The sequence below is a fragment of the Arvicola amphibius genome, chromosome 10, assembly GCF_903992535.2.
Source record: "Arvicola amphibius chromosome 10, mArvAmp1.2, whole genome shotgun sequence".
Taxonomy (NCBI): domain Eukaryota; kingdom Metazoa; phylum Chordata; class Mammalia; order Rodentia; family Cricetidae; genus Arvicola; species Arvicola amphibius.
The window spans coordinates 83858515-83882537 of NC_052056.1; the positions used below are offsets into that span (position 1 = coordinate 83858515).

Here is a 24023-nt window from a genome sequence, read left to right on the forward strand (position 1 = left end):
GAGTTTGTGCATAGCAGAGTTTGGGCGAGAGATGGAGTGATTATTATCTGAGAAGGAGAGAGAAGTTTGCACAATGGGAAACAAAAATGAGGAAATGCCGTGCGGTGCCTCTTTGCTCCCAGGGAGCACGGTATCAGGAAATACGGTGCTGTGCCTCTTGGCTCCCAGGGAGCATGGTGTCAGTCCCCACTAATGAGAAAGCAGCTGGTTTGGAATTCTCACTCACTTAATTATATCAACATGGTGGACACCTTGTGGGCTGCCTTCCCAGGTTGCGATAATTACCCTTCCTTTTCTGATTTTTCTTTCTTTCTGATAATAACCTCCTCTCGCCTCTTCTCATACGCGCGAGTGGGCTGCTGGCAGCCATGTTTACACGAGGAGCCAGCTAAGTTGGCCAATTCAACTCTCAGGGGATTGGAGATCAGTTAGTATTGGTTGCAACTGTTAATGGGTAAGGCGCCCATCACAGGGTGTGTGTTCTGGAGCAAGGGAGGAAGGGTTAACCATTGTTCAAAGTGAGAGGTGGAAGCTGGAGGGGACAGAGCTGAGGCAGGGGAACAGAGGCTATGCTCTTCTGTTCCCAGGCTCCAGTTCAGGCTTGTGGTTTGAGCAGAATCCAGTAATCATGAGAAAGCTTTCCCATCCTTGTAAGAGGTTCTGTCCTTTGTCACAAAAGAGCCCTAAGTGAGCTGAGGAGATCTGGTTTAATCCCTAGAGCCCATGTAAGGAAGTCGGCAGGATTGCACATACTTGTAATCCTACAGCTTGGAACGTGGAGACAAGTGGATCCCTGGGGGCTCACAAGCCAGCCAGACTTAGAGTGTGTGTATGTGTGATCATGGGCGTGCACGCATTCGTGCGTACATACACAGAAAGAGAGAAACAGACAGACAGAGATATACATTGAGACATAGAGAGAGACACACACAGAGACAGTGGGGGGGCAATACAATGGTGGTAATATTTGGGGACAGAGTAAATATGCAAGAGATTGAGGGCCTGGAATGAGAGAACTGAGCAAAAGAGCTCTTTGGCAATCTTTCCAGTGGCTGTGAGCCTGGGCCTCTAGCTGCCTTTTGGCAGCAGTGAACAAACTTGGCCCTGCTGGGTCTTTGAGCCGAGTCCTTCCTGTGATGCTCTGAAGCAGGTGGCGGGTAGATTGCTGTCTGTGTCGACTTTCCCCCTTTAAGACTGGAGAGCAAAACTCTTGGCTCTTGAGGCTGACCTTATCTTCACAGTTCCTGGGAATTTTTGGCAAAGGTTTCTTTTCTTTCTCTCTTTGTATGAGTATGTGTGTGCTCATGCGTGTGTGGGTGCGATGCATATGTGTGTCAGAGCGCAAGGAGGACAGAGGCCAGCCACAGGTGTTGTTCCTCCTTTGCTGCCATGGACCTTGTTTTTGGTTTGTCCGTTTTGGAGACAAAGTCTCTCACAGAACCTAGAACTCCATGATTCAACTAGGTTGACTGACCGCTGAGGCCCAAGGATTTGCCTGTCTCCACCGGTGATTTTACATGTATGTTGCTTCGCTTGGCTTTAAAAAAAAAATGGATGCGAGGGATTTCATCTTGCTTTTATGCAACCTAGGCATCTGTCTGACTCAGGTTTCTTCTAAAACCAGATGATTACAAAAGTGTAAGCAGTTTTGAAATGTTTTAAAGAAACAAACCCAGAGAAGGGTTCTCTCTCTCTCACTCCCTTCCTTCTTTCTTCCCTCTTTCCTTCTGTCTCCCTCTCCCCTTCCTTCCCTCTCTCTCTCCCTCCTTCCCTCTATTCATACCCCCACTCTCCAATGTAACCCAGGCTGCTCTCAAACTTGTGACAATCCTCCTCCCTCAGTTTCCTAAATGCGGGGGATTATAGGCATGCACTATAAGTCTGATCCTGATTCTCTCTTTATCCCTTGACCTAAACATGCAGGAATAAGGGTTTCCGAATGGTGTGGTGCCAAGTGGGAGGACATAGGATCAGAAAGAAGGAAGACAAAAGCAATAACCCAGACCAGAAAGTTTTGCATAAGCTGATAACTTAGGCCCAGCAAGTTTATTAAGAAGTACAGCATCATATATACTACTGCAGAGGTTGGGAAGACCAAGGTCAGCAGAGAGCTAACTAAGACAATGTTGGAAAGAGAACATGGGATACCTTAGAAACAGCTGCCTAAGAACTGCCACAGCCCAGGGGGAAGAGTTGGAATCCCAGAACTGCAACCTTGACTGTTCCTTCTCAGACCGGTTTTGCCATGTCTGCTCCCGGACCAAGGACACAGAACTAAAGTTCCCTTTGTCCTTTCATAAGAGCCTCTGTGAAAGTCTTGGGCTCATCTGGCTCCCCACAATCCCTCTAGAAGATACTTAATTTACTCAGAAAGTTTTCTTTTATGTGACTAATTTATGCATACATCCCAAGCACCTTGACTTCCTGACTCCCATCCCCCACCCCCACCCCCACGCTTGTGCTGCCGGCCCCTGCTTAGCAAGTCTCTTCCAGGTGGCTCAGGGTTGAGAAAACTAGAGCAGGAAGCTGGGCAGTACCCCATGCTGGGCCCTCACGCAGGAGATGCTTCTCCGTTCCTCTGGGCATCCTTTGATGAGTAAGAGGGGCTTGGAACTCATCCTTTGTACTTAAGTGCTGGTGCTTTTCAAATATCCTTATTGTCCAAATCTTCCTGGGATGGAATTCACAAATGAAAAATCACACAGAGAAGCGCTTTGCGTGGGGTCGTAGGCCTGGCCTTGTGGAGTCCTCATAAGGAGCGGCAGTGTTCAGGATCACGCTCATGTGGAAGTAGGGTTGGGCCATGCTGAGCGTGATGTGGGCAATGCTTTTTCGAGAGGTAAGTGATGGAAATAACCTTCTTTCCTCCATGGTGAGGGCAGAAGCAGTGAGTCCTCTTGGGAAGGTTTCTTGAGGATCTCAAGTCACTATGAGCAGCAACCCCATTGTTCTTCCTTTAGAATAGACACAGCCAGCCAGGCCCAAGCCCATGAGTACCATGGGTCATTGGTGTTGCACCAGGCGCCTTCACAGCTCAGCTGGATCTCCTCAACACAGGTCCCAGGCTTTCTCTGGCTCTAGAGCCTTGCTTAGAGCCCAGTGAAGCAGTGCTGACCCCAAGATGGCTCTGGATTTTAGTTTAGGATATGTTGTGAACTCTTTGTGCTTCTAAAATGGCATGGTAGTCAACTTTAACCGTCAACTGGCACAAACTGGAATCACCTATGAAGAGACTCTCAATGAGGAACAACAGAGAATGCAGCCCTAGGTTTCCACTAAACAAGAAAGCACAAGGAAGAAACAGTAGTGATTGCAGCTGAGAGAGCAATTAGGCAGATACTCTGTGGCTAACAATGGCGATATCCAAAGCCACAGAAGAGAAGACTTGAGAAAATAAACCCCGGGAGATTGACTCATATTCTAATTTTGAGGGAGGGGAGAGGTCTCTGAAGCCCTTGGCGCCCTGAGCATGACCTTAACATCTCAGACCAAGTCCAGCCTGTGGGTAGATTAGTAAACCTCATCACCAAAGGCTGCAAGGGGCAGGTATGCCTATTGCTGATTAGAAAAAAGAATTCATCTCCACATTCTTTGCATGAGTTTGAACATATCCATCCTTAAATGAAAAGTCCAAAACACATGAAAAATTGATGTAAAGACATACCCCAGAGGAGGATATTAAATGTTTATAATTAGATTAGTTGACTCAGATTGTGGAATTTTCAGACAAGAATGTAGGATAACTGTGATTGACATGTTAAAAGCTAGAATGGAGATGACGGGCAACATGATGAATATGGGTAATTTTTAGCAGAGATTAAAACCATTAGAAAAAATAACACAGGAATACTAGAAATAAAAATGCACAGAAGCATCGGTTTTGATTTTTAAAAAGATTTATTTTCAGTTTTATTTGTGTATGTGTATGCGAGCTCACATGAGTGTAATGCCTATGGAGGCCAGAAGGGGTCATCAGGTTCCATGGCGCTGAGAACTGAATTCAGGTCCTGTAGAAGAGCAACACTTACTCAACACGGAGCCATCTCTCTAGAACCAGATCTCCATGTTTGCATGGATGGACTTCTTACCAGAGTAGTCAGAGCTAAGGGAAGAATCCATGAAGTGAAACGTGTCAAGAGAAATTACCCCAACTGAATCACCAAGCAAGTAAGAGTGTAAGAGAAACCATCTAGCAAGAGAGAGGGAGGGGAAAGGGGGAGTGGAGGGAGAAGTATTTGCTGTGAGGTGGCATTAAGTGATCGTGTGTGTGTGTGTGTGTGTGTGTGTGTGTGAAACCAAATAATGGGGTAACAGAAATGTTTGAAAACATAATAGCTAAAATTACAAAAATACCAAACTTTAAATCTGAGAGCTCGTATACCACAGAGAAGAAAAACACAAGCAAAGCTTATGCTGGGTATATGACGTTCAAAGCTGAAAACCCTGTGGGTGTTTTAGCAGGGTGTCAGTGACAGCTGGCTTGCTGTGGGGAATCCGCAGCCTTGATTTTCATGACCTGCCATCTAAAATCAAGGCTCTCTTGGTGAGCACTCACCCTGTGGCCAGTGGAGTAGTGTATAATCTGCTTTTCTATAGTTCTGATGAGTTCACACGGGTTGGGGGTGCTGGTTCGGGTCGTCTTTGCCTACTGATTTTCATTACTGAGAAATGTGTCTTAGATATCCTAGCCAGTGGTGTAACTGCTTTCTCCATTAGCTTTAGTATCTTATACATTGAAGCTCTGCCCATATATATCTATGTATTTGAAAAAAATGTAACCATGTTCTTTGTGTGTGTTGTTTATATGTTTAACATGGGTGTGTACACATATGCATATGGGTATATGTACATGCATGTAGAGATGAAGTCAGTATCAGGGGTCTTCCTCAGTAATTCTCCACTGTATTTTTTGAGGAAGGGTCTTGGGGATCCTCCTGTCTGTTACTCCTCAGTGCTATCATCACAAATGTTCCACACTTCTGTGAGGGTCTGGGGGTCAGAACTCTGGTTCTCATGCTTTTGTGGCAGGTACTTTATTAATTGAGCCATATCCCAGGTCCCTTGTTCATTGTGTAGTATCTCTTCTTATTATCTTAGTATCTCCTTGTTAGGGATTCATACAGACTTTGAAATTTAGGATCTCTCTTCATCTACCATTATTGTCCCCATGCTTTTATAATTTATAAAGAGTTTCTTGTACAGAGTACATGCTTGGACCCGGGTTTTAGAAACCAGCTTGGCGATCTGTATATTAATTTATGCACATACATTATTCATATTTGGAATTATTATTGGTAGGATTAGATTGGAAGGTGCTGCCCTGCTGTTATCTATTTTCCTATCTGCTCTCTGCTTCTCTTCCCCATTTCTGCTGCCCATCTGGCCAGTTGAACATTTCAACTTGTGAGCTTATTGTTTTTTATCTTTTTATAAACAAAATATTTATGCTGAGGACGTAGATCAGTGACAGAATGCATGCTCAGCACATGCAAAATCTGGATTCCATCCTCAGCATGGAGATATTTTTAAAAAATTAAAACACCTGTTGTTTTATGTGTTTCTACCACAGCTGGTATTTGCAATATGTGTCAAAGAATCCAAATTCACCTCTGGGTAAATACTGCTTTAGACGTATTAATATATAGTCTGTGAAATCTTATGTTCCCAATTACTCCTTCCCATCTGCTCCATTTTGCCATCTATTTTATATTTGCTTCAGATGTGAACATATATTACTATTATTTTTATGTTAAAAAGCAATTATGATTCTGAAAAATGTTTATTTTAGTCTTGTTTAGATTACTCCATTCCTCGTGCTCTTATTTCTGTGTATAGATGTGAATTTCTGACTCATTTTTTCTTCTCCTTAGATGTTTATTCCTTAGCATTCCTTTTCAAAGTCTTCTACTTTTTAATTTTTAATTATCTGTATATGTGTATGTGTGTGTCCCTGTGTGTGCAGTGCCCAAGAAAGCCAGAGGGGGCGACAAATTCTGCTGGAGAAATAAGTGGTTGTGAGCCACAGGACATGGGAGCTTGGATCCAAATTCAGATCTTCTGTAAAAATAGGATGCATTCTCAATCGCTGTACCAACTCTGTGGCCCCACTTAGACATTTTTTCAGTTAGTTCAATTTGTTAGCGATTCCATTAGTTTTTGTCTGGTAAAAACACTTTAGGAAAGTTTGTCTTTGATAGGCTTTTTCCCTGAGCATAGAATTATAATGGAACAGTTACTTGTTTCAGAAGTGAGGTCCTGCCATCCTGCCTGTTTCTCAGCGTCTATGGTTTCCAGTCTAACCACGTTGGCACCCTGTCTTCATTTTCTGTTCTTTTCCTTGTTTTATTTTTTTTCTTTCAAGCCCTTTCTGTGACCAAGTTCTTTTTTTTTTTTTTTAAATGTAACTATGTGATTCTTTAAATTAAGTATCTCTCCCAAGCCAGTTTGTAAATCCCATGAGGGTGGGGATTATGTCTGGCCTTGCTCTGTGTTCAGAACCTAGGATAGCTCCCAGGTCTCAGCAATGCTAAGGGTCTGTTAAACGAAGGGACTTTTTATTCCTATTTTACAGACGAGGTGCCTCAGGCAGGGAAAGGTTATGTGGTAGCAGAACTCACTGGGCTTCCTAACTTGGCTTCTGAGAGACATCATGAATGTGTGACAGAGCTGGAGATTCTAGGTTCCTCAGGGCCGTTCTTGAAGGGTCTTAACTCCAGAGACTCAGAGGGAGCATGTTCAGCATGGCAAGAGGAAGAACAGATAAGACCTACGTTGCTGGGCCTCAGTCTGTGGTACTGATCTCACAGTAGCCCCTCCCTGGATGTGAGGGTTTCCTGAAAGAGTACTAAGGTGATAAATTATACATTGTGTCCTGCTCTGATGTGGAAGAATAAATGTTGAGGATAAATAATCTTTCTGCAGTTATAGCTATAAACTCAAGACAATTTTTATTTTTGAGACAAGGACTTAGACTGTAGCTCTTGCTGACCTGGAACTTGCTATGTCAACTGGACTGGTTAGAACAGAATCTTTAAATGCTTTATTGTGGGGAAGCAAATGCTAGGCTAACTTGGGGGAAGTGAGGAGCCCTCCTTATTGTTCTGCCCCAGTGGATCTTGTTCTGGGAAACCATATGATTACAATAATACTTGGAAGAAGCTGATTAACTGTTGCTGGAAGGAGCCAAAAGAAAGCCTGGGGCCACCATATAGCAAGGACTGAAGTTGAAATCGTGATAGAAGAAAACAGGGACAAGAACGTGTATCCTGATTCCATATGTATATTCTAGAAAACAAAAACTAGTCTATAATAGTGAAGGCACTTGCTACCAAGCCTAACAACCCGAGTTTGATCCCCAGGACCCCATGGTGGAAGGAGAGAGCTGACCCTCTCAAGTTGTCTTTTCCCTCCCAAATGTGTGTGAGCATGTGTGTGAGCACACGCTAAAAGCAACTTAAAAATTAAAGATAAATAAATAAATACCCTCTGAATCCCTGCTGTATCTTAGTGGATTTTGCAACATGCAGTAAGACCTACAAAGTGTTTAGTTTCTATGACAACTTATCCTCTGCCTGTTTAAATCTGGAATCTCTGGATTTTCTTGTTCAGATTGGTAAAAAGCGCTCTCTTTGATCCTGTAGTGTAGGCACAGTCTCTGTGTTGGGAAAGGTCACAGCAAACTACCCATCACCCCTTCCCTGTTCACAGCCTGATGGGCCAATAGCAGAATAGCAGGCTGGGTGCAGGATGGTAGATCCAGTCTGCATCCTTCCTGCTGTTCTGAATGGAGAATGATATGAGCAACTCCCAAGATCCCCTGAGGAGCCATTCCCATATCTCAGGGCTCCCTTTTGTGTCTTTTATCCCGAGATAATGGAGTTGCAGAAGTGTAATAACTTGACAGTAAAAATATTAACCTCTAAAGGCAGATTTCCTGAAATGACATTTTACAAGCTGTTTTACACACACTGGAAGATGAACGTGACATCCTTTTTCCCATCTCCTGCTCCTGGCCTCTGCTCTTCTTATATGAGGATGGATAGGATTTGGTTCTCAGTGCTCCCCTTGGGGCTCAGAGAGTCCTGAAGTTGTCATATAGATGAATGATGAGGGCTGGACAGTTGACTGAGCAGTTAAGAGCATTTGCTGTTCTTGCAGAGGACTTGAGTTCAATTCCCAGCATTCACAGGACAGCTCATGACCTTCTGTGACTCCAGTTCCAGGGGATCTGGTGCCCTCTTCTGGCCTCTGCAGGCACTGCACCCACACGGTGCATCCCCCATCCCCATGCATGCAGGCAAAACATCCATACACATATTTTTTTTTTTTTTAGCTAAATTAATGATGGGAGTGGGAACTTGGATTTTATACTGTCATGTCTTCTCTATCTAACAGGTACTTATTCCATGTTGCAATCTCACTTCCTAGTCAAAGGATCACACTGAGCATTGGAATTCCAAGGTCACAAGTGTTTATCAGCTTCGAGTCCCCCGTGCGCTTCAAGCCCGCTGTCTTTTCCTGATCTGTTTCCATCCACAATGTATTGAATAAATTTCCTTTATTTTTATCATATTTTGTGTGTGTGTGTGTGTGTGTGTGTGTGTGCGCGCGCGCGCGTGCATGTGCATGTGTGCATGCATGTGTGTGCTTGCATATAGGTGTGTGCAGGTACATGCACACCATTCCTCAGGTGCTGTCTAACTTGTTTTTGAGACAAGGTCTCTCTTTGGCCTGGGATTTGACAAGGAGACTAGACTTGGCTTCTCCACACTGGGGTTACCAGCATACGTCACAATGCTTTTATTATTTTATTTTATTTTTAAGTGTGGGTTCTGTGCTGGAACTCACTTCCTCACGCTTGGGTTGCAAGCGCTGTGGGACTAAGTTGACTCCTCAGCCTGACTTTCATGTTTCTTCATGGCTTAGCAGGAGAACCTTGCTGACTCACCCACCCATCCTTCTTACCTAGGCACCCATTACTATCGGCACCCTGGATGGAAGGGATACCAGGGGCAACAGCTGGGATGTAGTCACGCCTTGAGCATCCTCTGCATCCTTTGCTGTGTTGGGGACAGACATGGAGCAGTGCATGTGTGTCCCTGCAAAACCACCAAGGGTGTATTGAGAGTGTTTATCATTGTGAAGTCTTGGCAGCAGTTACCTTCACCTGCTGAGCCACTCTGTTCTTCCCCCTGTTCCATTTAAGACAGTCTCTCACTGGCCTGGAACTTGCCAAGGCTAGTCTGGCTGGCTAGCAAGCCCCAGGAATCCACCTTCCTCTCCCTCCACAGTCCTGAAATTATGAGTATATGATACCACACCACACTTTTCTTTTTTAAACTTTATTTATTTATATTTAATTTTCTGTTTATGTATATTTTGCCCACATGTATATATGTGCATCATGTGTGTGCAGTGCCTATGGAGGCCGGAAGAACATGTCAGATTCCCTGGACTTGGATTATGGGTGCTGGGATCTTAATCTGGGTTCCCTGGAAGAGAACCCAGAGCTTTTAACCACGGGGCCACCCTCTAGTCCATCTTCCTTTTCATGTTGTAAACTGTAAGTTCTGGGAATCGATCTTGGGTCTTCATCCTTATAAGACAGGTGCTTTCCTGACTGACCCATTTTCTCAACCAAGTGATTTGTGTCCTTAAGACAGATGTTCCTAGAGCCACCATGTCCCTGATGGTTAGATGCAGTCAGAGTGAGCTGAGGTGGGATTTCTTGTGGGTCTGAGCCAGCTGACCGGGAAGGGTCAGGGATTACTTATAAACACAGGAAAGGTGAGGTCTGAATTCTAGGAAAGTGTATTGGGAAAGTTTTAGGGAAGGGTGACCAACCTTTGAGGCAGGAAGAAGATGACAGTTTAAAGTGTCTGGTGCCTGGTTTGGTTTGACTGCAGGTAGATCGCCATGTTCTCGGCAAAGCGAACAGAGTCCAGGGAAGGTCATGACCTCATGAAACTCCACTTCCCCCAGCTCAGTGCTCACGCAGAAGGGGAGGGCCTTTTGTGACCGGCTCCACCCCTTCCTGAGAATCTAATGGCTAGAAGTCAGATTCTACGCCATGGGCACTATGGAATTTAAGAGCGTGGTCATCTGTCCTGTGCCTGCTCTAAATGGAAGCCTTGTTCCAATTGTTCTCTTCGTGGTTGTGGGTTCAACAGCACACGTTTAAGTCCCACCAACATGCCCTGAGAGACAGCCAGCTTTTGGGGGTCATTGCTGCATTTCCCCCTTTAAAAAAGGCAAAGAGAAGTCTGGAAAAGAGTATTCTTTTACTGAAGTTGAGAAGCTAAGAGAATTGGCCCTGTTTTAACTCCTCACTGGAGAGACATCAGATTCTTCTGTCATTGCTGTCTTTTAATAGTCTTCTTTTAGTTGCATAGATTTGTGGGTAAGTGCATGATAATTCCATACTTGTGTGCAGTGTGTAATGGTCAAGTTAAGGCTTCCAGCATTTCCACTTCCTTAAACATTTGAAAAATTAATTCACGCCAGGTGGTGGCGGCTCATGTCTTTTTAATCCCAGCACTTGGGAGGCAGAGGCAGGTGGATCTCTGTGAGTTTGAGGCCAGCCTGGTCTACAGAGAGAGTTCTGGGACAGCCAAGACTACACTGAGAAACCTGTCTCAAAAAACAACAATAAATAAATAAATAAATAAACAAACAAATAAATAAATTCACGCATAATGGTTGTGTGTATGTGTGTGTGTGTGTGTGGTGGGGTAGGGCACCCCAATATAAATCTGATAACCCAATTTGAGTCCACAATCCCCTCCTTTGGATACTCATAAACTATATAATAGGTTATTTGAACTACATACAGTACTCCAGCTGTTCTGCCACGAAGAGCCCATCTCCCCATCATCCCTGTCTCTGAGCTGCTGGAGCCAGGTCTGAAGCCCCTTTAGTTCTGGGTCAGACTGTAACCATCTAAGGTCCCCATCTCTCTGTGATCTCCTACTCTGAACAGCAAATATGTCTTAACCCGATGTGGGGGCATTTGGAGGGATTTCATTATAGTTGAGCTTTTAAGTCCCTGTTTATTTTAGATATCATTCCTTTGACAGAGTAATAATTTGCAAATAGGGACCAGGGAGACGGATGAGTTGGCAAAGTGCTTACCCCATAAGCACAAGGACCTGAGTTCAGTCCTCAGCATCCAGAGAGAAAAACCAGGTGTGGTGGTGTGTGCTTGTGATTTAAACTCTGGGGAGGCGGAGACGGGAGGATACCAGGGGCTCAAAGGCTAGCCAGCCTTGCCCAATCAGTGAGCTCTCCAGTCACACACACACACACACACACACACACACACACACACACACGAATGCACAGACATGCATGCACACATGCACACACACACGCACACACAAATGCAGACACACACGCAGGCACACACGCAGACACACACATGCACACACACACATACACACGTGCACGCACACACATACACACACATGCAGACACACACACATGCACGAATGCACAGACATGCATGCACACACACGCACACACACACGCACACACAACGCAGACACACACATACACACACGCACACATGCATGAATGCACAGACACGCATGCACACATGCACACACACACACATACACACGTAGTTTGCACCTCCAACCAGTCATGCCACTTTGATTTTCTCAGGCTTCTCATTTCTACAGTGAAACCACAGGTCCTCATTGTCTGTGATTTGCTGTGTTTCCCAGCCTTGACTCCTCAGTTCCTCCCTTGAACTTCACACAAAGACACTTTCCTGATGGAGGACAAGACCACAGCATCTTATTTGCTCATCAAGGAGATGGGAAGTGGAGCAGGGAGTGGACATGTTTGGCAAGACCCCATGGCAGTGGGTGACCTAGAGCACCTCCAAGTACTGAGAGAGAGAGAGACCGCTGTGCAATGCCACCGACTTCTCTCCAGTTTTCGGAACTGCAGCTTATGGTCTGCAGGTTGGATTCCATCCATGTTTCTAGTGGATTCTATGAACACTCCGCCTACCAGGGATTTAATCTAGAGCACAGCCCTCTTGATCTTTTTTCAGATGTTCCACTTTATGGCCAGAACAAAGCGTTTTCTTAGTAACATTAAAACCTTTTATGCATCTTCAAATGTGGTACAAGAGTGGAATAAAATACACTTGGGGCTCGATTAGTGGTGGTTTGAGCACATAAGAAAAGGTAAGGTAAGGAAAACAGCACACTCCCAAAAGGCAGCTGAGGTTACAGAACTCCTTTAAATTATGTTTATGGTTTAACTTGTCAGTATTTTGTAACGCAAAGCGGCTTTCCTGGAGTCTGTTTATCAGTTACTTGTCACTAATGAGTGCCTACAAATTACTCTTTGTCCCCATCCTGCTCTTCTGGTGCCTTATAAATCAGAGCCGTCGAGGCGCGTGAACTTCTGCTGGTGTCAAGGTGTGTGTGTGTGGTGTGTTTCTTGCCGATGTGTCTCCCGGTTCTCTCCCAAGGTCTCCAACACCTGTGATGCCATCTTTGTGAACGGGAAGGAGATGAAGAGCAAAGTGGGCACCATCGTGAACTTCACCCACCAACATTTCACCTCTCAGGTGGAGGTCACCGTCTGGGTGCCCCGCTTGCCACTGCAGATAGAGATCTCAGACACAGAACTGAGCCAGATCAAGGGCTGGAGGATCCCAGTGGCCTCCAACAGGAGGTGAGTTAGAGGCTTCTGGGGCCCAGGCATCTGTGGGAGGCAACATCTGAGGTGTGCTGCCATGGACCGGGTTTGCCTTCCAGCAGTGTATGGCAGTGCCCTGGACTCAGGCCCCTGTGGATCTGACTTGGGTAATTACTAGCAGTTGGACATGAGGAAATAACATCAAAGGTAATAGTAGCAATAGCAGTGGTGATGCTGGTAGCCTCACAGAGCAGTTTCTGGGATGCGGGAGGGTGATGTGAGATCTAAGAAGTACCTACACAAAGCCTGGCATTCAGAACATAACTACTTCCCACTGCCCATTGAATGACTGTCCCTTTGTTTGCCATTTATTTCTCTTTCCTCACTGCCAGTCATTACTCATGGAGTGAAGTATCATGTGGATAAGACCCCATGGTTGGAAAGCCTTGGCTTCTCCAGTGTACAGCCCTGACCTGTTTATTCTCTAGTTCCCTCAACTATAAATTGGGAGCAACAATGTTACAAGAAGTCTGGAGAGTCCAGAGAAATGATGTGTGTTTTGTGTGTGTGGGGGGGATGGCTAACATCAAACTCCCCATCTGGTGCTCATTTAGATGTAAGGGGTTTGAATGGGAGTGCCCCCCACATGAATGAGACTATCCCCCAAAGGCTCATGTGTTTGAACACCAGGTCCCCAGCAGGTGGCGCTGTTTGAAAGTTTATGGAACCTTTAGGAGGCAGAGTCTTTCTGAGGGAAAATATATCCCTGGAGGGGGGCTTTGAGAGTGTACCCCACTTTCTGTTCTTAGTCTACTCTGTTTCCTGAGTATGTGTACAATCTAATCGGCCGTTTTCTTTTTAGCCCTTGTGGCCATGCCTTCCCCACCATGATGGACTGTATCCCACAGAAACTGTGAGACAAAAATCAACCCTTTCTTCCCTAAGTTGCTTTTCCTCAGGGTATTTTATGGCAGCAATGGAAATGAAATTAAAAATTCAGTCAAGTGTTAAATCTGGTGCTATGCCAAGGAGACTTCGCAGATGCAATTACAGCCAGCCACCAATCTATCTTAGGATGTGGAGATGATCCAGGAAGGCCAGATCCATGAGATGAGGCCCTTAAAGCAGGGCCTCCCCCTCCAGCTGATGGTAGAAGGACATTGGAGAGGTCTGAGCGGGGTGAGAACCACTTGACAGAGTGGTGGCTGGCCTTGAAGCTGGATGGAATATTGCACCATGGAAAGTGGATGGAGCCTATAGGATGCAGGAACTCTTCATGATGAGCACAGGCCGTTGTAGGAAATTTTCTAATTGTACACACTGATCACTACATGTAACACCTTAACCAACCTGGCTGTCTAGATGTGAACACTTCCCCAGCAGCTTCAGCTGAGAGCCTGGCTGACATCTTGACTTCAGTTTCCGAGTCTCCGCAGAACTCCCCCTTTTGAGCCTGGTTGGACCGTGACTCACAGACCTGCAAGCAAGCAAATGGATGGTGTTTTGAAACTGTGAGGTTTATGGACGTTCTGTTACACCACAAAGGAAGAAAGTAACCCATATATTGTTACCCACTTTGGAGTGCAGCTGTAACACCTCAGGGAGGGAGTCTTTGAAGCAGACAGTGGGCGGAGGGTGCAAGTATCTGGAGAAACACAGTGGCCTTTGGCAGATTCTTCATAGACTCATGGGTGGCGAAGGTGTTGACAATGAGCTTGACTGCATGGAGCATTGTGGGAAAGCTCCCATCACCCGGTTGGAAATAGAAATCATCCTGAACAGGAGTGAGCTTAGAAAACAGCCCCGGTGAGTGTGCAGAGGGTGTGGGGGAACATAGGTCCTCCTTTGGCTGCTACAGAATGCCAGTGTGCCGTGCCCTGTAGTTACATGGAATGCAAGTAAAGCTAGCCATGGAGCTGAGATTTCCAGGCAAAGCGTTGAATGTGTGCCTCGGATTCTCCTTGCTTTTTACAGTTAAATTCGAGAGGAGAGATAAACACAGAGGCAAGGGCTGTTAAGCAGAAGAGAACAGGCACCCAACGGTGTTGAAGCAATTAACTTTTCCAGATGATGAGTGATGGGAGACCTCAGACATGCTTTGAAACATAGACTTGGGTACCACGAAGGCCCAGCACTAGGCTCCAGGCTCCTTCTCTGAAACATGAAGGGTCAGCACAGTGAAGTGATATTGCCTGCATGACTGACACCTTCCACCTGTCTCCCTGAACATGGAGGGGCATATTACCCCTTGAGCAAAACCAGCAGGGATGGAATGGGAGCGAGGATAAGAGACCACAACACCACTGATGGCCTCTAAACTCCAAAACACCGTTGAAGCCGGAGCCCGTGTGCCAAACCGGAACAGATGTAACTGAAGTGGATTCCTAGCAGCATTAGCGTGTATGTGTGTTTTAAATCACAATATAGAAAGCACGTGGATTGTAATATTGAAATTGCTTATTATCTTGAGGAGAGTATTTGCTACAGAAACAGTCTCCGAAACACTGAGAATGTAGGCTGTCTCAGCAGGCAGAAGTAACTGGAGGAAACCCCCTCAGTGGCCCAGTGGGTAGGCTCAGTGGCCCAGGAAGGATGGCTGAGTAAGACCAATGAACTCAGGACGGAAGATAAAACTCAGCCTAGGTAACACCCAAAATCAGCTGGACAGAGCATGAGATACTTGTGGGACAGTGACAAGGTGTCTAAAATACCTGGAACTAGAATCTAAGGAGAGGACAAGAAGTGTGGGGCTGAGAGCGTATGGCGAAAACTGACCGAATCTGGCAAAATCATGTAAGCATACAGAAGCAAGTATCCAAGGAAACCGCTAGTGGGACAAAACCCTAAGAAATCCGCACAACAACATAGCATGGTGACAATTCTGAGATTTAAAGACAAAGGAGAGATCTTAAATATGTTACTGTCACACTGGTGATGATTAACCCACACCGTTGTAGCGTGGCTCTCTGATGTGTTTAAGATAGCCTTTCAATTCTGTCTGTTTAGTTACCGGGAAATTCACATTGCTAGCACAGATTACCTAGCAGCACCATTTATTACAACCTCAAAGGCAAGGCAAAGAAAGCATGGGCATGTTATTGAATGCTGCTGATGTCGATGGGGGTCCGTGTGGGTTTCTTCTCTAAGGGAAACCGTTGGTGATACTCATACACGAAGTAGATCCTGTCTCTGTGATGTATCCTGAAGGACTCGAAAGAAAAAGATAATAGGTTTTTCCTCACTTACTGGTCACTTTTCTGGTTGCTCTGACCAAATATGTGATGAAAGCAATGTGGGTGTGGAGGGGGTTCTCTCCATTCACGATGGGGAAGGCATGGCAGCAGGAGTAGGAGGCTGCTTGTTCACAGTAGGGAAATCAGGAAACCGTGGGGACCAAGAGCAAGGATGTCCTGAAACATTAAGGCTTGTCCTTTCAGACCCCAATTCCTCCAGCTAGGTTCTGGGTCTCTACAACCTCCAAACCTGCTGAGGACCAAGTATTCAGAACCACAAGCCTGTGTGGGCCATATCACATGCCATCATAGTGAGTACACCACTCTGTTTTTTAATGCTACATCCTTTTGTCCCATCAGAACCATCTTTCTTACCAATAAAGAAAACTTTCTGCCTCTTTGGGGTCCTAGAATTGCTCTAAGGTGGGGAGTTCTTATGTACCTTCCTGTGTTGTTCTTAGACCTTAAGGGGACAGCAAATTGTTTCAGAAATCAAAGGCAGTTGAGTTCAAACCTGTGGTTAGCAGTTGGCTGGACCACTTGGTTTGCCTACAGCCACTGTGTGGAAGGATGAAATGGACCGAGAAAAGGAGACAGCACATGTGGGGGCAGGTAGCCTCACCTCTGCAAATGACCCATTTTGTGGCCTTGCTTGAGGGGTCCCTGTTCTCCCCATCTTGGTTTCCTTATCAGATTAGGGCAAGAATTAAATCTCGGTCTCCGGGTTCTGTGAAGGTTGAATGAGTTAAGTATGTGTGACCACAGTGATGTCTGTCTGTCTGTCTGTCACAGGGGGCAGAGCTCATGGTCTAGACGACCATGCACAGGGATGTCAGCTGTCACTCTGGGAGAACAGGCTGTGATCTGTCCAACTCTACCGGGCAGGAGTTGTCATGATTGCTACTCTGCTCTTCCTGACATGGTCTCTATCCACAGAGCAGTCAGCAAAATCCTCCCCTGGGAGGTCACAGGGCAAGTTCTAGAATTGAAAAGACATAGAAGATTTCTCTGGGCAAGCTCTTGACAGGGGACAGGGGAAAATGGAAGAAGGGAAGGAGGAAGAGAGAGAGACATGGATGAATGGATGGATTCATTCATTCATTGGCGAGTGAGTGAACCAAAAATGAAGAGTTCTAGTAGGATAAAATGTGCCACATTCCCTCCGACAGTCAGGCCGAGTTGAGGGCAGGGAAGGTTTTCCACTAAGGAGGAGGCTCAGTCCATTTTGTTTTCTTTGTGCTCCAGGCCCACCCGGGAGAGTGACGATGAGGAGGACGAGGAGAAGAAGGGGCGAGGGTGCACCCTGCAGTACCAGCATGCCCTGGTGCGAGTGCTCACCCAGTTTGTAGCCGAGTCACCTGACCTGGGTCAGCTGACCTACATGCTGGGCCCTGACTGGCAGTTTGACATCACCGACCTTGTAACCGAGTTTGTGAAGGTGGAGGAACCAAAAATTGCCCAGTTACAAGATGGCAGGATCCTGGCAGGGCGGGAGCCGGGCATCACTACTGTGCAGGTATTGTGGGGTGGGATGGGTGTGTGTGGGGGTCTTTGCCACTCTCCCCCTAACATCAGTGATTCCCCAGTGAACTGATGTCATGCAGCTCTATGCATACATCGTATGTGTACATGTCACACACAAGCGTGTATCAATGGACACATGTTTAGCCTGCCTGTGCGTGAGTCTATTCACCAGTTTTATAGCCCAAATCTCAGAGCACATGGGCAATGACAAGGGAATAGTGTTTTCCAGACACGACAGGGCAGATGTAATATGACACCACAGGGGTTGGACAGCATGCGTAAGACCTGAGCCATCTCAAGACAGACAAAATCCCACATGAGGAAGTAGGTGGCATGAGGTCCAAGTCCTTGCGGAGGAGCCACTGGGAGGAGAATCTTTTCTCTAAGCATGTGGCCCCTGGTCTCTCAACGCGCTCCAGTGGAGACCACACACCCAGTGACTTACAGCTGGTACAAATTAAACTTGGGTTTTGAAACCAATGAAGAGGACATAACGTTGGATTGGGTGGGGAAGGGGGTGGGAGAATGGGGAGAGGGCAAAAGTGATCAAAATACATTCCCGAAATTATGAAAAAAACTATTTTAAGTTTAAAAAATGCTTTTGCTTTTTAGAGTATAGAAAAATATCTCCTTTACCAGAGAAAGCTAAATTAAGTACATGTTACCAGAAATGATTTCTTTGCAGTCAGAGCTTCTAGATTTTTAAAAAATAGTTTTATTTATTAATATTGTAATTGTGTTTATATGGGAGTATTTATTTGGAGGGCAGAAGACAACTTTTGTGGAGTTGATTCTTCTGTTCCACCCTTATGTGGGTTCTGTGAATTGAACTCAGGTCACCAGGCTTGTGTAGCAAGTGCCTTTACCCACTGTGCCATCTTGTTGGCCACAGTATTTTAATTCTTGCATAGCAGAGTAGATAGTAGTAAATGTTCTAAAAGCTAAACCCACTTCAGCCTTACAGTTTAACCATTGTCTGTGTTATAGCCAGAAAAGTAGACAAAATGAAATTTAAAAATACATTTTAAAAATAAGAGATAAAGAAGGAACCATAGTTGAATGATTTATGAAAACAAAAGCATTTTATTGCCAATTTTGGTAAGATTATTATGCTAAACTCTTTCTGCTTCTAGCACCCAGGCCCCTGGTTCCTGGCTGCTGTCTGCCAGGAGCACTGTGCATTCCTACTCATGGAGGCTCCTGCATAGTCAGTAGGGACTCTGGGTGTCCCTGACTTCTTTGTGTCACTAGCTGGAAACACAGCCTCCCTGCCCCACCTCATAGAACTCTGGTAACCACACTGGGTTCCCTGGGTGATTCAGCCCCCACCTGGCTATCAGGTGGCTGTGTTGTGTGGCATTGGAGACTCGGGAAAAGAGTTTTATTTTTTTCACAAGTGCCATGGATGAGTGAAGGCAGGAAGTCTTGGGGAAATATTCTAGAAATAATTCCACCTATCAGGCATTGTTGCACCTCCAAATGTACAGCAGAAGGTGTATTAGGAGCGATAGCTGCCTAGGAAATGCCATTTGAACCAGTTTTCAGTGGTTATCCAGCAACCCATGCAGTGTTTATTATTGCTCAGTGATAAACACCTGCCCACTAGAAGGGATGTGCACAGAGCTGGGCTGAGTGCCACTTCCTTGGAGACTGTGCCACTAATCCAGCATGCTCAGAAACTGCTGAAAAGCTGTTGAAAAAGCCTCACTTCTTCCATTTCTAATGTAATTGTCTATCCTATCCCTTTAAGAGACAAGCACTGCCCACTCTCTCCCCCATCCATTGAGGCAAGTGGATCTTCCTTCTGCTTCCAGCCTGAGCTTCCCTTCCTTTCCATCTTTCTTCTGAAGAGGTAGCTGCTGCCATGGCTCCTCTCCCACCCCCAGCCTCTCTGCCTCTCTGCCTTTCTCTGCTCTTCCCCCTTTTCCCCTTACCCCTTTCCCTTTCCTCCCACAACCCACCAAATAAATACCCACTTTCTCTGCATGGCACGTCTCTGTCTCTCACCTGCTGAGTAGCTCTCACCCGCCATGCGGCTCCCTGCCTGAGTTCCACTGCCTCCACTCAGGGACCTGCGGCATTTTATTTTTACCATAACATTTGGTCACGGCACTGAGGGGTGGCAGTGGGTCCCAGGCACTGAGCCACGTGGAAGACCAGAGCAGCTTGGCAGGTGAGAGACAGAGACACACCATGCAGGGAATGTGGGTATTTATTAGTGGGTTATGGAAGGGAAGGGAAAGGTGATAAGGGGAGAAGGGGAAAGAGCAGAGAGGCAGAGAGAGAGAGAGAGAGAGAGAGAGAGAGAGAGAGGGAGGGAGGGAGGGAGGGAGGGGGGGAGGGAGGGCGGGAGGGAGGGAGGGAGGAGAGGGGAGAGGAGTGGAGTCATGGCAGCAGCTACCTCTTCAGGAGAGAGATGGAAAGGAAGGGAAGCTCATGCTGGAAGCAGAAGGAAGATGGCTTGCCTCAGTAGATGGAGGAGGGAGTGGGGAGGCTTGTCTCGGAAAGGGACAGGACAGACCATTATACCTATCACCAAGGTAGAAACGTTCAGTGAGGATTCCTATCCTGAAACGTCTTTTTCCTTAGAATATAAACATATTCTAATCATCGACATATAGGAATCAAAAGACATAACCAAGGTGTTTTTTTTCAATCATCTTCATTCCATGGTATTAAACAACCCCAGACCCACATAAACCCCTGTCAGTGTGTTTACCAGAACACTAGCTGGGTCACTGGTGGCCCTATCTGCTCAGGAGTTGAAAGGTGCTTCTCTGGGGCGAAGTCACATGCTTTCTGCCTTGCTTTCTCAGGTCCTCTCGCCTCTCTCTGACTCCATCCTGGCTGAGAAGACAGTTATCGTCCTGGATGACCGTGTCACCATCACAGAACTGGGTGTGCAACTGGTGGCCGGCTTGTCCCTGTCCCTGCAGCCTCACAAAGCAGACAAGAGGGCCATCATCTCTACAGTGGCTGCACAGGATGTTCTCCAAGCCCCACAGCAGGTGAGATTCCCAGGGGCCCATGTTCTGTGCTTGAAGTTAGCTCTGCCCCATTATGACTCCTTGCAAGGAGGCCAGAAGAGTGTCACAGCCAGATCGGGCAGCTCCTGAATCTCCTTGCTTCTTGTCCAGTTTCTCTCTGTCTCTGAGGATAGCACTAGGAACTTACCCTCAACTTCCTGTAGCCTTTGTTTTCCTGTGAGTTGATCTGTGTCACACATGGTTTGCTACTAGACCATGATCTAGGGATCCCCTGTTCTCATTCCTGCCAATCAGAGAGAAGGTGATTTTTTTTTGAGGCTTGGAGATTCCATTTCAGCTACTTGAACGAGAATGGTTAATTGATACCAGATTGTCCTGTTGATGACAGGGATTGGCAATGCTAAGACACCCCCGGGTCTTTAAACATGCACAAAACATTTATAAAGGAGACAGGGACATGGCACCATGCAATCAAACCAGTCACATACCACCTCATTTACCAAGAATTTCCTCCTGGAGTGGTTTTGCTGGGTCAGCACCAACTTCCTGATAAATGGTGTTCCAAGTGACATCATCTTGAATGGTAACCTGATTGGTTACATCTGAAATTAATTCAGATAAATCACCTGATCTTTCTGAGTGTCTCCGCAAAGGCCAAAGTCACACTCCATGGAAAGGCATGCAATAAATTAATTTACACTTTAATGTATTCATCAAAGTGCATTCTTGGCACCTTATTTCAGTGGGCAATAGCATGTTGATGATACAGGGTCATGGCATACAAAGAGCTAAGACCATCACATACAGAAATTCTCCTTTATCTGCAGATGCCAGTAATGTCCAGAGGAATTCATGTTTGAAATTTGAAGGAACCCAGTTATAATACTGTGCTCTGGTTTCATTTTTTTTAGGAAGCCATAGTCAGTTCCTGGATTTTGTTCAGTGATGGCTCAGTAACACCTTTAGACATTTATGATCCCAAGGATTTCTCACTGACCGTTTCCTCCTTGGATGAAATGGTGGTATCTGTCCAGCCAAACCTTCAGACCAGATGGCCAATTATAGTTGCTGAGGGTGAAGGACAAGGGCCCCTGATCAAGCTAGAAATGTCAATCAGCGAATCTTGTCAGAAGAACAAGAGGAAGAGTACTCTTGCTGTGGGTAAAGGAAGTGTCAAGGTCAGATTTGAACCTGGGATGCATGAGCAGCAAGGAGGCAGCAATGACATCGAGGGCATAAACCGGGAATACAAAGGCCACCTCAGCAATTCCATAGAGCGCGAGGGAAGCCAGGAGCGAGCCGCCCAGGAGTGGTTCCAACATGGTGCACCAGTTGGCCACGAGGACAGGACCAACAAAAGCACAACCCCACAGTCTCCCATGGGAGGAAAGCTGCTCAAAGGCGGAGCGGATGCCTTCACAAGCTTCCCCACTCAGGGGAAGTTACCAGAATCCAGTAACCCTGGCGACCTCACAATGACCTCCAGGGGCTTAACAGATTTGGAGATTGGCATGTACGCCCTGCTCTGTGTTTTCTGTCTGGCCATCTTGGTCTTTCTGATCAACTGTGTGGCCTTTGCTTGGAAGTATAGACACAAAAGGTTTGCAGTCAGTGAGCAAGGCAACATTCCCCATTCCCACGACTGGGTCTGGCTTGGGAATGAGGTAGAACTTCTGGAGAACCCCGTGGACATCACTCTCCCCTCGGAGGAGTGTACAACCATGCTTGACAGGGGCCTGCAGTTCGAGGAGAGGAACTTCCTGCTGAATGGCAGTTCCCAGAAGACTTTTCACAGTCAGCTGCTTAGACCTCCTGACTATGTGTACGAGAAGGAGCTGAAAAATGAACCCATGAGTTCTTCCGGCCCCAAGAGGAAGAGAGTCAAGTTTACTTCCTACACCACCATCCTCCCCGAGGATGGGGGCCCGTATACCAACTCCATCCTGTTTGACAGTGATGACAGCATTAAGTGGGTCTGCCAGGATATGGGGCTGGGGGACTCACAGGACTTCAGAGACTACATGGAAAGACTACAGGACCAGATGTAAAGACCTTTCTTATGTTTGTATTCACCTTATGCCTTCTGTTTTCTGGACGGTGGAGCAGTGGGTCTGATCAGCAATAGGGGGTGACTCCATAAAGTGTCAGGGTGGGAGTCTGGAGGGATCCCTCTGGGAGTGGGTACCAGCAGTCTAGAGAACCGAGGCTCCAGCTGGGCAATGTCTACTAAACAGTGGCTCCCAGGGATGTGAGTCACCCAGAGGCAGCAGCCTAGCAGTAGGCACAACCCCACAGACACTGTGAGTCACCTCATGACCAATGGCCGTGTGTAATTAGGAATGTTCCGGATGGTGGTTTTTCTATTCCTAGCCCTTTTAAAGCACAGTGGACGCTCATTGAGCGTGGCCTAAGTTCGGATCTCCGTGGCGGAAGATTGACTGAATGTAGCTTCCTTAGTTGTCGGGAGTGAGGCTCATTATTTTTATATACATTTGGACTTGTACCTGTTCTTTTGACCTTACATTTTTCGAGGGGGAGGGGTGGTTTCAGAAACACATAAAGGAGAAGTATGTCTGATGTTCTTCCTGTGAGTTTTATTCTGTGGGGCTCATCATGTCCTGCCATTTCTGGGTCTTCACACCGGATGTCATTTTTTTAAAAAGACTTTGTTGCTGGGGACAGTGTTTAAGCGACATGTCCTCATGCTTGTGTCTTTCTTGCCATTGGACACTCTTATATATCTCAGTGGCAAAGGTCTCACTGAAGACACAGAAGAGAGAACTTTTTGTTCCCTTTTTTCCCATATGAAGTTTAACAAATTTGGAGAAAGTTGTGTCACAAACATCTGTTTTCATTGTCGGCTTGTTAGTTATTTCCAGATCTCCTGGGGATGCAGGTCTGAGGGCAGAGAGGCTCCAACATCACAGTAGGGATATAACTCCTTTGTGCTCAACACAGTGTATTATTCAAACTAAAATAAAAGGCAGGACTAAAGGGCTGGAGAGGTGGCTTGGTAGTTATGAGCACTTGTTGCTCTTGTACAGGACCTGGAGTTTAGATCACAGCACCCACATGGTGGCCCACAACCTTTTTAAAGTCCAGCTCCATGGGATCTGATGCCCTCTTCTGGCCTCTGTGGGTACTGCACTCATGTGTACACACACAGACACATATACACATAACTTGAAAAAAAAACCAAATCTTTTAAAAAGCAGGATTGATCTACATAACAAAGACATGAAGAAACAGCTTCATATTCAACTCTCGACTTTGCAGATTAAAATAAAAAAAACAAACAAATCAGTGTTTCAAGTTAGCAATATATAGAAGTCATCCATACAAGGACTGAAAGAAAAACCACCCTCAATTTTCACTTTAGCAGAGAAGAAGCCATCACAGGCATCTTTTGGTAGAGAAAGCAATGGTTTTTCCAAATCCATAACTATACATGAATGTCCCAGAGCCAAGAATCAGCTGTTACAAACAATGTTATTAAGTCAAAGTTGCAAGAGAAAAAATATTTTTTGCATAATTTTCAATAAAAGTGCTATTTACAAGCATCATGAAGTCTCAAGAAAGGCAGAGATTTTGGCTTGGCAAATGTGACGTTTTTGTTTATCACAAT

At 45.9% G+C, this 24023-nt stretch overlaps 1 protein-coding gene across 1 annotated transcript in view; it reads left to right on the plus strand.

Annotated features, from left to right (window-relative positions):
* The window catches only part of Tmem132b (transmembrane protein 132B), a 197994-nt gene extending 174555 nt beyond the window's left edge, over nucleotides 1–23439 (plus strand). Inside the window, exons 8-11 of the mRNA XM_038344456.2 lie at nucleotides 12485–12690; nucleotides 17133–17403; nucleotides 20228–20419; nucleotides 21310–23439. Coding sequence (XP_038200384.2) covers nucleotides 12485–12690; nucleotides 17133–17403; nucleotides 20228–20419; nucleotides 21310–22446 — 1806 coding nt within the window. The 3' untranslated portion in view covers nucleotides 22447–23439. The remainder of the gene's footprint in view (nucleotides 1–12484; nucleotides 12691–17132; nucleotides 17404–20227; nucleotides 20420–21309) is intronic.
* The last annotated feature ends 584 nt before the right edge of the window (nucleotides 23440–24023 follow it).